This window comes from Canis lupus, chromosome 26, assembly GCF_011100685.1.
Source record: "Canis lupus familiaris isolate Mischka breed German Shepherd chromosome 26, alternate assembly UU_Cfam_GSD_1.0, whole genome shotgun sequence".
NCBI classification, from domain to species: domain Eukaryota; kingdom Metazoa; phylum Chordata; class Mammalia; order Carnivora; family Canidae; genus Canis; species Canis lupus.
The window spans coordinates 9,945,021-9,959,254 of record NC_049247.1 but is presented as its reverse complement, the minus strand read 5'-3'; the positions used below and the strand labels follow the sequence as shown (position 1 = coordinate 9,959,254).

General features: G+C 37.2%; 1 protein-coding gene across 1 annotated transcript in view; it reads left to right on the top strand.

The window, feature by feature from the left end:
• The window catches only part of NAA25 (N-alpha-acetyltransferase 25, NatB auxiliary subunit), a 78,620-nt gene extending 65,775 nt beyond the window's left edge, over window positions 1-12,845 (top strand). Inside the window, exons 23-24 of the mRNA XM_038575133.1 lie at window positions 4,584-4,730; window positions 9,962-12,845. Of these exons, the coding sequence (XP_038431061.1) occupies window positions 4,584-4,730; window positions 9,962-10,084 (270 nt within the window). The 3' untranslated portion in view covers window positions 10,085-12,845. The remainder of the gene's footprint in view (window positions 1-4,583; window positions 4,731-9,961) is intronic.
• The last annotated feature ends 1,389 nt before the right edge of the window (window positions 12,846-14,234 follow it).

The window sequence follows — 14,234 nt, the reverse complement described above, 5'->3', positions numbered from 1 at the left end:
ATTTTCACAGTCCAGACATTTAATACTGATACAATAATATTATAATGTCCACATTCAGATTTCCCCAGTTATCCCAATTGTGTCCTTTATTATAGCCTTTTTCAAAATACTTAAACCCTAATAAGGATCTGACGTGGCCTGGAGGGTATTATGCTGAGTGAAGTAAGTCAGTCGGAGAAGGACAAACATTATATGTTCTCATTCATTTGGGGAATATAAATAATAGTGAAAGGGAAAATAAGGGAAGGGAGAAGAAATGTGTGGGAAATATCAGAAAGGGAGACAGAACGTAAAGACTGCTAACTCTGGGAAACGAACTAGGGGTGGTAGAAGGGGAGGAGGGCGGGGGGTGGGAGTGAATGGGTGACGGGCACTGGGTGTTATTCTGTATGTTAGTAAATTGAACACCAATAAAAAAAAAAAAAAAAAAAAGGATCTGACGTGGCTTTTAGTTTTCTTGTCTTTTTACCCTCCATTAATCTTAAATACTTCTTAGCCTTTTGTACTTACTGTTGAAGAGTCTAGCTCAGTTTTTGGTAGCATAGTATTACAGTCTAGATTTGACTAATTACCTTGGGTTTAGGTTAAATATAAATGCTGTGTCTATTTTAGCAAATTAAATCAGGAGGTACTAAGGTTGTTTTGTCCCATTATAGGTCCTTGTAGATTTAATTATTTGATAGAGGAAGTGTCTGGATTTCTTCATTGTAAAGGTGCCTTCCCCCTTGTAATTATAAGTCCTCTGTAGGACGATGCTTTGAGACTGAATATCCTGTTCCCTACCAGCCTTTCGCTTGCTGGTTTTAATATCCACTGTTAAGTCTGATTTGCATAAATCATTTAGTACACTGATGGTTCCACATTGGTGAGTTTTAAAAATCCTGGCAGTCGGGCAGCCCCGGTGGCTTAGTGGTTTAGCGCTGCCTTCAGCCTGGGGCATGATCTTGGAGACCCGGGATTGAGTCCCACATCTCAGGCTCTCTGCACGGAGCCTGCTTCTCCCTCTGCCTGTGTCTCTGCCTCTCTCTCTCTCTCTCTCTCTCTGTCTCTAATAAATAAACAAAATCTTAAAAAAAAAAAATCTGGCAGTCCTTCCTCATTTACTAGATGGCATTTTTCTGTAAAATGGAGCTGTCTCACCCCATTCATATATATATTTGTATATATGGTTTTTAAATATTACTCCCTATTTAAGTATCATTCTTTTTAAAATTTCCTTTCTAATCCATTATCATTATTCTGTTTTGCATGCTCAGATTTGGCTAATGAAAGCATCTCTAAGCTTGTTCCTGTCCTCTAACAGGTTATCAGCTTTTGAGCCCTTATTTTGTGGAATAGCAAAACTGCTCCAACCACTTTGTTCCTATTCAGCTGAACTGAGAACTTATTTCCAAGGAGCCCTGGTGGCATTTCAAAACCAAGATCTAGATGTTAGGTATACTAATTGGTATTGGGATTTCAGGTTTATGTCAGTGAAAGGAGACAGGAAATTTATTTACACATGCAAACACACAGAATAAATAATTCTTACTGATACCAATATCACAGTGTTCTTCCTTCTTTTCCTTCCCTCTTTCCAGTTTGTAGCTTTTTTTTGTTTTGTTTTGTTTTAGTTTGAACCCTGGTTCCCTACAACATCAGTATATTCACTTGTTTTACAATAGATACTAAGAGTTTTGGAATTACATCATTGTATCATTCACACTACTAGTTTTTTTTTTTAAACCATTTTCTTTTTAAGATTTTATTTATTTATTAATGAGAGACATACAGAGGAGAGAGGCAGAGACACAGGCAGAGGAAGAAGCAGGCTGCATGCAGGAAGCCTGATATGGGACTTGATCCCGGGTCTCCAGGATCACAGCCTGGGCCTAAGGCGAGCATATGACTCTTGATCCTGGGGTCATGGGTTCAATCCCCACATTAGGGGTAGAGTTTACTTAAAAAAAAAGTTGTTAAAAAAAATTGATTGATATTGAACCTTCCAGGGAGATTTTTTTAGTCAAAAGTTAGCCTAACAGATTGGGCAGGTTTCTTGTGTTTGTCTGATTTTTAAATTGTGTCATATATTGCTAGGATTTCTTTGTGTTTTGTTTGTTTTTAAAGATTTTATTTATTTTTGTGAGAGAAAGAGAACGAGCATGAGCAGCAGGAAGAGGCAGAAGAAGCAGCAGATTCCCTGCTGAGCAGGGAGTCCCATGCAAGACTCTATCTCCCAGGACCTGGGATCATAACCTGAGCTGAAGGCAGACGCTTAACCAACTGAGCCACCCAGGCACCTGCTGGGTCTTTGATATATTTTCTGTTCATATCTTTGCCCAAGTTTCTTGTTGTGGTAGTAATATTTTTCCTATTAAAATATTTTAAGCTTTGGGCTCTTAATTTTGTTATTATTAATTCTGTATCCCGTATGATGCAATTTTTTTCAGTTTTTCATTTGTCTTTTAACTTAAGTAATTTTTTGTCAACGTAATTAAAAATTTTTTTAATGTTTTTAAAAAAGATTTTATTTATTTATTAGAAGAAAGAAAACAAGTGGGAGGAGGGGCAGAGGGAGAAGCAGCTCCATGTGGAGCAGGGAGCCTGATGCGGGACTCAATCCTAGGACCCTGGGATCATGACCTGAGCTGAAGGCAGATGCTTAACTGCTGACAGACCCATACACCACCAACACCCCACCCCCGATCATCTTATTTATTTATTTATTTATTTATTTATTTATTTATTTATTTATTTATTTTTAAGATTTTATTTATTCATGAGAGAGAGAGAGAGAAGCAGAGATACAGGCAGAGGGAGAAGCAGGCTCTATGCAGGAAGCCTGATGTGGGACTTGATCCTGGAACTCCGGGATCACGCCCTGAGCCCAAGGCAGACGCTCAAATGCTGAGCCACCCAGGCATCCCCCATTATTTTTTAAAAATGGTTCTTAGCTTGGTGTAATGTTTAGGAAGGCCTTTTCAATTTATTACACAGGCCATTATCTAAATTTTCTTCTGGAGCTTTGGTGGATTTTTTAAACTTAGTATTTACTCTATTTGGAATTTATTTCGGTTATTTTTTATCTTATTTATTTATTTTTTTAAAGATTTTACTTTGGGAACCTGGGTGGCTTAGTCAGCTAAGCATCTGATTCTTGGTTTCAGCTCAAGTCATGATCTCATGGGTTATTGGACTCCTTGAGCAGCAAGGAGTCTGCTTGAGATTTTCTCCTGCTCCTATCCCCCACACTCATGCTTGCTCTCTCTCTCAAATAAGTAAATTAAAAAATATATATATTTTAAAGTAATCTCTGCACCCAAGATGAGGCTTGAACTCATGACCCCAAGATCAAGAGTTTCATGCTCTACTGACTGAGCCAGCCAGGTGCCCCTATTTTATATTTTCAAATGTCTACCTAGTTATCTCAGTACCATTCATCCACTGGAAACCGTTGAGGTTTTGTTTTTTTTTTTACTTTTAAATTTTTCATATTTTCAACATTTTATTTAAATTCAAATAATTAACATAATGTATTATTTGTTTCAGAGGTTGCAGTCTGTGATTCATCAATCTTATACAACACCCAGTGCTCATTACATTACATGCCCTCCTTAATGTCCATTACCTAGTTTCTTTTTTAAGATAGATAGTTTGTTTGTTTGTTTGTTTGTTTATTTATTTATTTATTTATTTATTTATTTATTTATTTATGATAGACACACAGATTGAGGCAGAGACACAGGCAGAGGGAGAAACAGACTCCATGCTGGGAGCCCGATGCGGGACTTGATCCTGGGACTCCAGGATTGCGCCCTGGGCCAAAGGCAGGCACCAAACCGCTGAGCCACCCAGGGATCCCCTGTCTATTACTTAGTTATCCCATCCTCCTACCCACCCTCTCCACTTCCAGCAACCCTCAGTTTATATCCTATGATTGAGAGTCTCTTGTGATTTGTCTTCCTCCCTGATATTGTCTTGTTTTATTTTTGAAAACCATTGTTTTGAGATGGCACCCTTAAATTCCCTTATATTCTTTGGTTTATCTTGGAACTTGTTTCCTTTCACTTTTTATCAGTTCACTTCTATACCAGTACTGTCTGGATTTTATGTAACTTTATAATATACTCTAATATATATCAGGGCAAGTCCCCTTAACTCTTGTTTTTCAGATTTTTTGTAACTGTTGTTATCCATTATTTTTTCTTTTGGAACTTAGAAAACTCTATTTCTGTTATTAACATTAGAGGAAATCTCAAAAATACATAGAGAAGAAATGAAATTTTGGTTTGTCTCATATGTAGTGTTCCAGAAGATTCTCAGCCTGAAGTTGAGTAAATAGGATATTTCCATCTATAGTTCCTCAGAGTGAATAAACCTCATTTAAAAAAATGCTTGTCATTGTTGCTGAGTTTGCATTATTTGGTGGCAGTTAAATTTACCTTGGTTTGAGAGACTTTCATAATATCTAAAACTGTATCCATCTCGGTTACTATTAATAGCATTAAGTAATACTATAGTATGAGGTTAATATAGCTTATGAGATGTAAGCAAAGGAAATATGTTTTGATAATCTTTCATCTTTTTAAAAATCTTTTTTCTAGCCACCTGTCTTCACCAGTTTCCAGGACTATGTTACTGGGCTTCAGACTTTAATTTCCAACGTTGTGGATCATATTAAAGGGCTTGAAACACATCTAATTGCACTTAAACTTGAAGAACTTATTTTAGAAGATACTTCTCTCTCACTGGTAAGAGACTGCAGGCAACCAGCAATAAGTTATTTGTAGATATTCAGATGTTCTTTTCTTTATCACAAGGATGAATTTCAATTCATTATTTGCTCCTTCTAGGACTTGTGATTGGAAGGTGCCTTATAGCAGTTTTTTGTTGTGTCATTGGTGGTGGTGGGTTCCCCTCCCCCTTCATTTCTCCCCTCTCTCCATACCTCCTTTCTATACATTTGGGGTGTTTCTTTTAGTATGAAAACTGATGATTAATTAATGAGGAGTATAATTAGAACTGTCCCTGTTTTGAGTACAAGAGGAAACCAGCCATACTCTTGAGATCCACGGACAATCTCCTTGAGTGAGAAGTTACCTCCTACCGGGTTGGTTTATTTCTTTGCCACCCCAGCAGTTATCACCTGAAAAAGAGATGCTGGACATCATAAATAATTATGTCAGTAGTAATTAGGCTAGAGAGAGTAAGCCAGTCAAAAAAGGGAAGGAACCAAGCATGGAATCAAAGGTACTACTCATCAGACTTCTGGTAATTACTTTAGGCTAGTTTCTTACAATTTTGGTAGCAAAATCCTTGTAAAGTCTTGCCTTTAAGATGTGTATTCTTAAAAAACATTAAGTAAACTTTCAGTCTGAAATGATTGAAAATTTAATGGTGTCAGAAGAGTTAACATTCACTGACCTAGTTGCTCTAGTGATGAAACTCCAGTTATGAGGGAGTGCTCCCTTGAGTAGTTCGTCTGGCCCCAGCCTCTGCTAGTGAGGGAGCTCATTCACTAATGACAGCAGCTATCATCACTAGCCTCAGACCTTCCCAGGGAGGCACAACAGCTTTAAAAGATTATAAGCCCCTCTTTTGTAAAGCTTCAACACATTGGAGCTATAAATGAGGCGGAGCTATAAACAAAAGGCTTACTATGGTAAGGGGCTCAGAGCCTTTAATAATAACATTTCCAAAGACTGGTTAAAGAAAGCAGATGTGTTCAGAGGTGAAACAAGAAGTTTGGTTGTAGGCAGTTAAGCTGTATATTCAGCTGCTTTCCTATATACATTAGAATGAATATAGACTTCAATGGTGAGTAGGACTAATTGATGGGTTAATTCTTTAGTATTTTTGTCTTATTTGTTTAGTTTTCCTTTTTTCAAGCTTTACAGTGTTTTGAAAAGTAAAATAATCTTGTAAAAAAAATTGAGATTAAATAAAAACTATATAGTGAAATGTCTTCTTCCCTTTCTAACCCATTCCCTAATTCCATTTCCAAGAAGGAACCATTGTTGTTGATAGTTTCCAAGAAGGAACCATTGTTGTGCAATCTTCCTGAGTTCGATAACCCAAGCTAAAAGCATATAATGTTTGTTTCCTTACCTTTTGCTTTTAAACACAAATGATAGCATACTATACACATTGGGGGTTTTTTTGTACTAAGTGTCTAGATTATTAGGTGAGTACTTCTGTACTTTCTTTTTTTTAAGATTTTAGTTATTTATTCATCAGAGACAGAGAGCGAGAGAGGCAGAGACATAGGCAGAGGGAGAAGCAGCTCCCCATAGGGAGTCCGACGCAGGACTCTATCCCTGGCCCCTGGGATCATGACCTGAGCTGAAGGCAGACGCTCAGCCACTCAGGCATCCCTTTTTAAAAATTTCTTATTTTCTAAGATTTTATTTATTTATTATAGGGCACAAGTGGAGGTAGGGGCAGAGGGAGTGAAAGAGGGAGAGGCAGTCTTCCTGCTGAGCAAGGAGCTCAGTGTGGGGCTTGATCCTAGGACCCTGATCATGATCTGAGCTGAAGTCAGACACTTAACCAACTGAGCCACCTTATTTCTTAACTGTTGTATAGTGTTTCACTATTTCTTTATACGCAAAATGTATGCTTAAGAAAATTAGAAAATAGAGAATAGCACCTCTCTTTTCTTAGCCCCAAATAAGTCCCAGTCTCATCATCCAGAACTATCCTCACCTCTTTCTCTTCTGTATTCCTGTAACACATCTGTATCTGCCAGTAGCCTTTATGACTTCTGGGCACTTGGGTGCCCAGTAAAAGCCTAGTAATTGAATCCTTGAGAAACAGGTATTTCCTAACTAGGATTTTTGCCTTCTGCCTCTCACTTGGACACACTCTGAAAGAAGAGATACTTGATAGTCTGTTTGGAACACTTTTACAGTGCTCGCTTCGGTAGCACATACTAAAAATTGGAACACTTTTACATATAGAGAAATCTGATAATTAGTGGTAGGTTTTGAGCTGTTTGACTTTTTATTTTTTAGGCCAAACCCAAACTTATTCTCTACTCCAAACTCACAGCTCTTTCCCAAATACTATAGAACAAGAAAAACTCAAAATTATACTATTTGCTTAAAAAAAAATCTTAAAAGATCACAAATTTGGATGAATGTCACATTGCTTCATATGATTGGGCTTTGCTGGATATCTTTGAGATTTTTAATAAGTAGATAGATATAAATTTATTGAGCTTGCTATTGTTGGATAAATGCTCATAGAAATACAGTGATTGAAAGACCTGGCTATAACTCTGAAAAATAGAATGGAGTTTCCTCAGACAGTTGAAAATAGAGCTACCCTATGACCCAGCAATTTGCACTACTAGGAATTTGCCCCAAAGATACAAATGTAATGATCCAAAGGAGCGCTTGCACCCTAATGTTTATAGCAGCAGTGTCTACAATAGCCAAACTATGGAAAGAGCCCAGATGTCCGTCAACAGATGAATGGTTAAAGGTGGTGTGGTATATGTATACAGTGGAATACTACTCAGCCATCAGAAAGTGAAATCCTGCCATTTGCAATGATGTGGATGTAACTCTTATGCTAAGTGAAATAAGTCAGAAAGACAAATACCATGGTCTCACTCATATGTAGAATTTAAGGAATAAAACAGGATCATTGGGGAAGAGAAAGAAAAATAAAACAAGACAAAGTCAGAGAGGGAGATAAACCATAAGAGACTTTTTTATCATAGGACACAAACTGAGGGTGGCTAGAGGGGAAGGAGGTTGGGGGACAGGGTAACTGGGTGATGGACATTAAGGAGGGCATTACGTGATGTAATGAGCACTGGGTGTTATATAAGACTGATGAATCACTGACCTCTACCTCTGAAATTAATAGTACATTATATATTAATTTAAAAAAAGACCTGGCAAAAAAAAAAAAAAAAAAAAAAAAAAGACCTGGCTTTAGATGCATACAAATTAATTTGGAGGTAAGATAGAGGCACAAAAACTGAACGAGTCTGCGAAGTCTTACCGGAGAGGTTACATTTAAGGATCAGTAAGTGTTCAGTAGGTAGACCAGAATGGATGAAAGGATATCAAAGCAGAAAGAGGCAGAAGAGTGAATTGTGTGGAGGCACCTGAGTCAGTCGGCAGAGCTAGAGCACATGGTATATGGGAAGGACTGTCCAAGACCAAGATGACAGGCACAGTAGCCCACAAAGCTGTTGCCAGTTGTGTGGTGGTGGTTAAAAGATCTGTCTGCCTTCTGATGTAAGAAATAAGATTTTTCATTTTGAGTATTCATTCAAAAGGTTATCTTTAAGTTTGGGCTACTTTAAATTTTTTAAGCCTTGACTCTGTCCTTATCTTTGTTTTTTTTAAAAAGATTTATTTGAGAGCATGAATGTGTGTACAAGTGGGGGGAGGACAGAAAGAGAGAGAATCTCTCTCTGCTGAGCATAGGGCCCAAGGGGGTGGCAGTGGCTCTATTTCACAATCCTGAGATCATGACTTGAGCCAAGACCAAGAGTGGATGCTCAGCTGACTGAGCCACCCAGGCACCCCTGTTCTCATATTTTGACCTTGGGAAAGTCATTTAACCTCTGTGCTTCAACTTCTTTATCTGAAAAATAGAAATCATAATACCTATTTTATAGGATTATAGTGAGGATTACAAAAAACAATAATGGCATTTTATTACCTATTTTTATTGAGGTCATAATACCTATAATATACTGAGCAGCACCAGCCACCAAATGTAGGATCCATATAGTGCTGGCTATTCGTATTTTGAGGGGAAATTTTTTTTTTTTCTTCAATTCAGTTGCCACTAGGTTTACTTCTTTTTTCTTTCCTTCCTTTCTTTCTAAACTTCAAACACTATGCATAAACCCTCTGAACTACCACAGTCCCAATCCTTTTTCCTCTTCCCAGGGGCTATCCACTAAAACTGGTTATGTTCCAAGACCTTTTAATGTAACCTTATAATGTACTCTAATAGCTGTTAGGCTTTTGAAAGTAAATGATACATTCTATTTTATTCTGAAACTTGGCTTTTTTTTTTTTTTTTTTTTTTCTTCCTTAACCTCATATTCAAGAGATTTGTTTAGGCTAGCACATATATGCCAGTCTTGTTCTTTTAAACAACTGTATGGTATTCAAAATATGAATGCATCATAGCCATTGGACTTTTTAGGTTGTTTATATACATTTACTACAGGACGGAATGAAATGTATTTTACATGCCTTCTCGTCTTATGCACATGTGTATTTCCAAGGTTGTTTAGGTCTCAAGGTGTGTTTATCTGGTTTCTTCAGGGCTTTGCAGTACCAACTTCATGTAACCTTAGCCAGTTCTCAACCAACCTCCTTTCTCTGTTTGAACATTCCATCCTTTTGTTTTTTGTAGTCTCTACCACAATTCAAGTGTGTAGCACATATTTGAGTAGGTCTAGGAAAGCTTTATTCTTTTTTTAGCTCTTTATTCTCTGGAACCCATGGACTTTGTCAATATAGAAGGAGACCTATCAATATTATAACTAGAAAAGTTGGCAAAGGTAAATGTGATGCCTTTATATGTGTCTGTGATAATGTTCAAATTAATAATAAATTTCTACTTTTGTTTTCTGATGAAATAATGAGAAATATTAATTTTTCCATTTTGTACAGCTAACAAAATAGTGATTTTATATCCAAACTACTTAGTAATCATTTTCTACCTTTTTTTTCTGGATAAAAGTTAATCAGAAATACCAGTTTTTTGATTTTGTGTAACTTAAAACAATACTGATTAAATACTTAAAAGAATAATGATGCTAAAGCAGGGAGCCTGTTTCTCCCTCTGCCTATGTCTCTGCATCTCTCTGTGTCTCTCATGAATAAATAAATAAAATCTTTTATTAAAAAAAAAAGGATAATTGTAGTTTTAACTTCCACAAGAAGAACTATAATCTAGGGGAGTGCTTTCAGAGCAAGACCACTAATTATTGTCTCCTTTGTAGGAAGAGAGAAAATTTTCAAAGACTGTGCAAGGGAAGGTGCAGAGCAGTTATCTACACTCACTTCTGGAAATTGGAGAGCTGCTGAAAAAAAGACTGGAGACCACAAAGAAACTAAAAATTTAAGGAAGTCTGAATCACAGGCACCGATGACTTTATGGCAGAAAATTACATCATCTTCCCAGGCAGAAGCTACATCTGGTTGACCATCATTTTAATCCAGAACTTCCTCATAAAATGCATGAAGGACTTTGATTGTGAATTAATTTTTTAGGTATTAAATGTATACAATTGATTAAATTATTGTATATAAACCAGAAGCAGGACCCTCATCTGGGTTTGACCACTTTTTATACATGTTCATATGCATATGGCAGCCACAAGAGAACCCCACTTTTCTTCTTTCCTCCCATCACCAGAAACATCTGGTGGGTAGGGGGGTCCTATAAAAGCAGCAATAGAAATTAAGCATAAAGCATTGACCTCAGAGCAGCTGAATGGCCCTACCATTATTGCAGTAGGTGTTTGGTCTGGTCCTTGAGCCTTAGGAAGCAGAAAGCAGAAGTATAGGGGGACCATGACTAGCAGCAGGCCCTTTTTCCACATTAGTTTAGTTTTGAGGCTTCCTCAGCTGCTTGGCTCCCACAGAACCCAAATCAGGTTCCCAAAGGGCCTCAGATGAAATTTGGCATAAATAAGCACCTGTCACTGAAGAGCGCCACTGAGATGACCACAGGCTCGGTAGCCAAGAAATCCCCATCCTAGCTCCTGTGAGTTAAATCACAGATAGGCTTATGTTAACTTACAGGCATATGGAGGGGGAAGCAGTGCAGACCACTTACGAGCCTGCTGAGGACTAGCTTGCTGTCTTTCATCCATCTTTGGGAAAGATGGGAATCACTGTTTTAAAGAAGAGAGGTGTACATAATTTATGCAGGCAAATCTAATACCAATGTCATTGGTTTTGTGAGATATATATATATATATATGCTTTTACATATATATTTTTCAGGCATATATATGTGTGTGTGTATATATATATATATATATATATGCTTGAAAATAAAGATGTAATACTTTAGTGTTTTTTAATTGGGGGGGTGGTTTGGGGAGGAAGGAAGGAATGTATATTATGGACTTAACCTAGGTTTTAAGTTTTAGGCTGGCAAAAGAAATGTTATCCATTGGGTTTGACATTGTCTACTTTCTTCAAACTTGAGAATTACACCAGGATGGTGTTTACATTGTTCCTACATTGTACCTGTAGCTCCCCAAGACTGTAGCTTCAGAGGTTGGTCTGACAGAAAACATAAACATTGCTCTTGAAAATGCTATACAGTTTATACAATTGCTTTGATAACTTTTTGCATTTGAATCTGTGCTTCTATTTTTGGTCTTTGTTACTCAAATACCATTAAAGTTAGTAATTCTTTAAGAACAAAGACATGAGTTTGATAAGGAAATTCAGACATCGGGTTGATTGGTCTTGAAAGACCTTACAGGTCCTTTCCTACTCACTTCTCCAGTGAAAATGTGATACTTTTTTCTTTTAAAAAGCAAAACAAAAGAGAGCTTGGAAAATCTCTGTATGCAAAATAACTGCATTTTGTTCCCTCATCGTGACTTTCTTAGATTCACAATTTGATAGAGTGATTAATAACTGTTTAAACTTCCAAGGAAATTTTTAAGGAAATTACATTATCTGTTCAAAATAAGACTGGAAATCCTAGTCCATCAAGTAATTTCAAGAAGTTATTTTTTGACGTAAGTTGGTATCCACAGCCATCATACCCCATCTCAAAAAGAACTGCCTTGAACAAGATGAATTAAAAACTCTAATTGATTCCAAATTTAATTTAATGACAACATATCATAATTTCGTAAAACTATTGCCTATTTAGATGGGACTTGGTGTGTGTATGAGAGTGGGGGTATGTGTGTATGGCATATGTTCTTGAAATGATGTTTCTTTGAATATCCAGAAATACTGTACATAGAAATAGAAATGCTCTATGAAACAAGTCTTCAACTGACCATGGTCAATCTAGCATATGTGTGCTCAGTGAGCTGGCTTTGGTCCTCAGGGACAGTGCTTGACTCCAGTGGTCTACCTAACTAGTCTTTTGCCTAGGGGCACCCGGGACCTCTACTGGTGTTAGTGACAAATAATGTTACGTCGAGGTTATGCTTCCTTTGTTATTTGCTGACTTTCCTACTAAATGTAGCATTTCAATTAGATCCAACCGCTTACATTTTGAATAATGTAAAAAGAATGAAATTATGCAGAAATGGCGAATATCTTTTATTGATCTGTTCTTTTGGAAACTGTTATGCACTATAAATTGTGTACAGTTTAAATATATATATATTCATACACACACACACACACACACACACATATATATATATATATTCTTACGGGATTAAAAAGCACCCTCCAGCAATTGTATGTCATTGGTATTTGAAGAGAATTCCCAAATAACCTGTTGCTGCTGCTGCTGCTGTTTTTGGTTTGTGTGGGTTTTTTTGTTGTGTTTGTTTTTGTGTGGTAAATTGATATTTAAAAAAAAAAAAAGGAAAGAAAAAACACGACTACTGTTTACAGACTGAAAAATTACTGCTTTTTATACTACTGAGATCCTAAGTTAAGACTCTCCAAAGCAAACATTTGGTTTAAATCATTTATCTGATGTGGATAAAGCATAGAGAAATTTTTAGTGTTCTTCACATCATGGAAAATGTACAAATGCCTAGCTGTGTTGCCCATCAATTTTGTATATTTTCATAATTTTAATTGTTCAAAATTGCATTATATTTTGCAATCACTATGTTCAACCTGGATTTGTCTTTCATTTAAACTTTTAATATAAAAAGGGGTTTCAATGTATCTATGGCCTTGTTATTGAAACTCTTCCTACTCATTTAAGGTCATTTATTAATATGGGAAGTATGTTTTCCCTTCAGAACTAAGTGAGGCATACATATCCAATTAAACTGGATGGGATTAATTTATATAAATACTTCCATTTTAAGTTGGCATTTCTGCCTGGGTCATTTCTGTTTGGATTCCTAGAAGCCACAACGTTTTAGATAATGTAATTCATCTCAATTTTGTACTGTTACATTCCTTGGCAAAATTGTAGTATTTGTGAATTTAAAACTTTTATTTCAAGGCCACTAGTCTTTTCATTTAAAAGTAGTACCCCACATGCCAGCATTCATGAATTTCAATATCTATGTATTGGACACTTCTCTATCACATGCCGAATTCCACTTTAGGCTCTGCTGATACAAGTGGTAAATGAGAACACACATCCTAGGTGGTGGCCCAGGTGGGGTAGGAGTTGAGAAAAATAAACCTAGTTTATTTATAAAGTCCTGGAGGTAAGTCAGGATGCTGATAACCAGGTCCCACTAATAGTGCCATCTGACCTGACTGATGGAAAGTCAGCAACGGAGAAAGGAACCCCTGTGCATAGGCCCCAAGGCAGGAACTACTGAGCTTGTTCCAATTGATTGACAAAGGGCTCAAGCAGCTGGGCTTGAAGTGGAAAGGGGGAAGGATGTTGGGGGGTAAGGCTGGGGGTTTGTCAGAGCAATGACAATGGCTACTTCGTAGTTAGGGAAAGGAATGAGATCTCTAAATTTACTGGGAAGTTACTAGAAGATTTCAGGCAGGCTGATGACATGGTTTATTCAAGAGTACTTAGGGCCCACAGGCTAAGATCAAAAGTTGACTCACTGACAGTACAGTGGAAAGAGGAGCTTTCTGTCCTGAAATATTGTTTCCTATCTGTCCTGATCTATTAAATGCCCTTGTCTGGGCCCTGAGGAAAGTCTTAAAATTTTTGCCTGCTACTCCATCCCAATATTCTCTGTCATTTTTACAAAAGGTGGGGTACTTGGGTATACTTCACCACTTTTTTTTTTTTTTTTTTGAGCACCGGCACATACTCAGAGCAGAGAGAGGGAGAGACTCCCAAGCTGACTCCCTGCTGAGTGTGGAGCCCAGATGTGAGGCTCAGTCCTACGACCTTGATATTACAACCTGTGCTGAAATCCGAGTCCACAGCTCAACCAGCTGCACCATTCAGGTGTGCCCCCTCACTGCCATTTTTAACCTTCCCCAAAAGGTGGGCTCAGGTTTATACTTTTTCTTCCATTTTTAGATGCCGTCACTACCTTGATGCAGACATGTATTTCATAGTAACAAGTGGAATGTAAGCAACCAGGAGCCAAATGCTTATAAAAATTATTTGTGGGGTACCTACAGCAA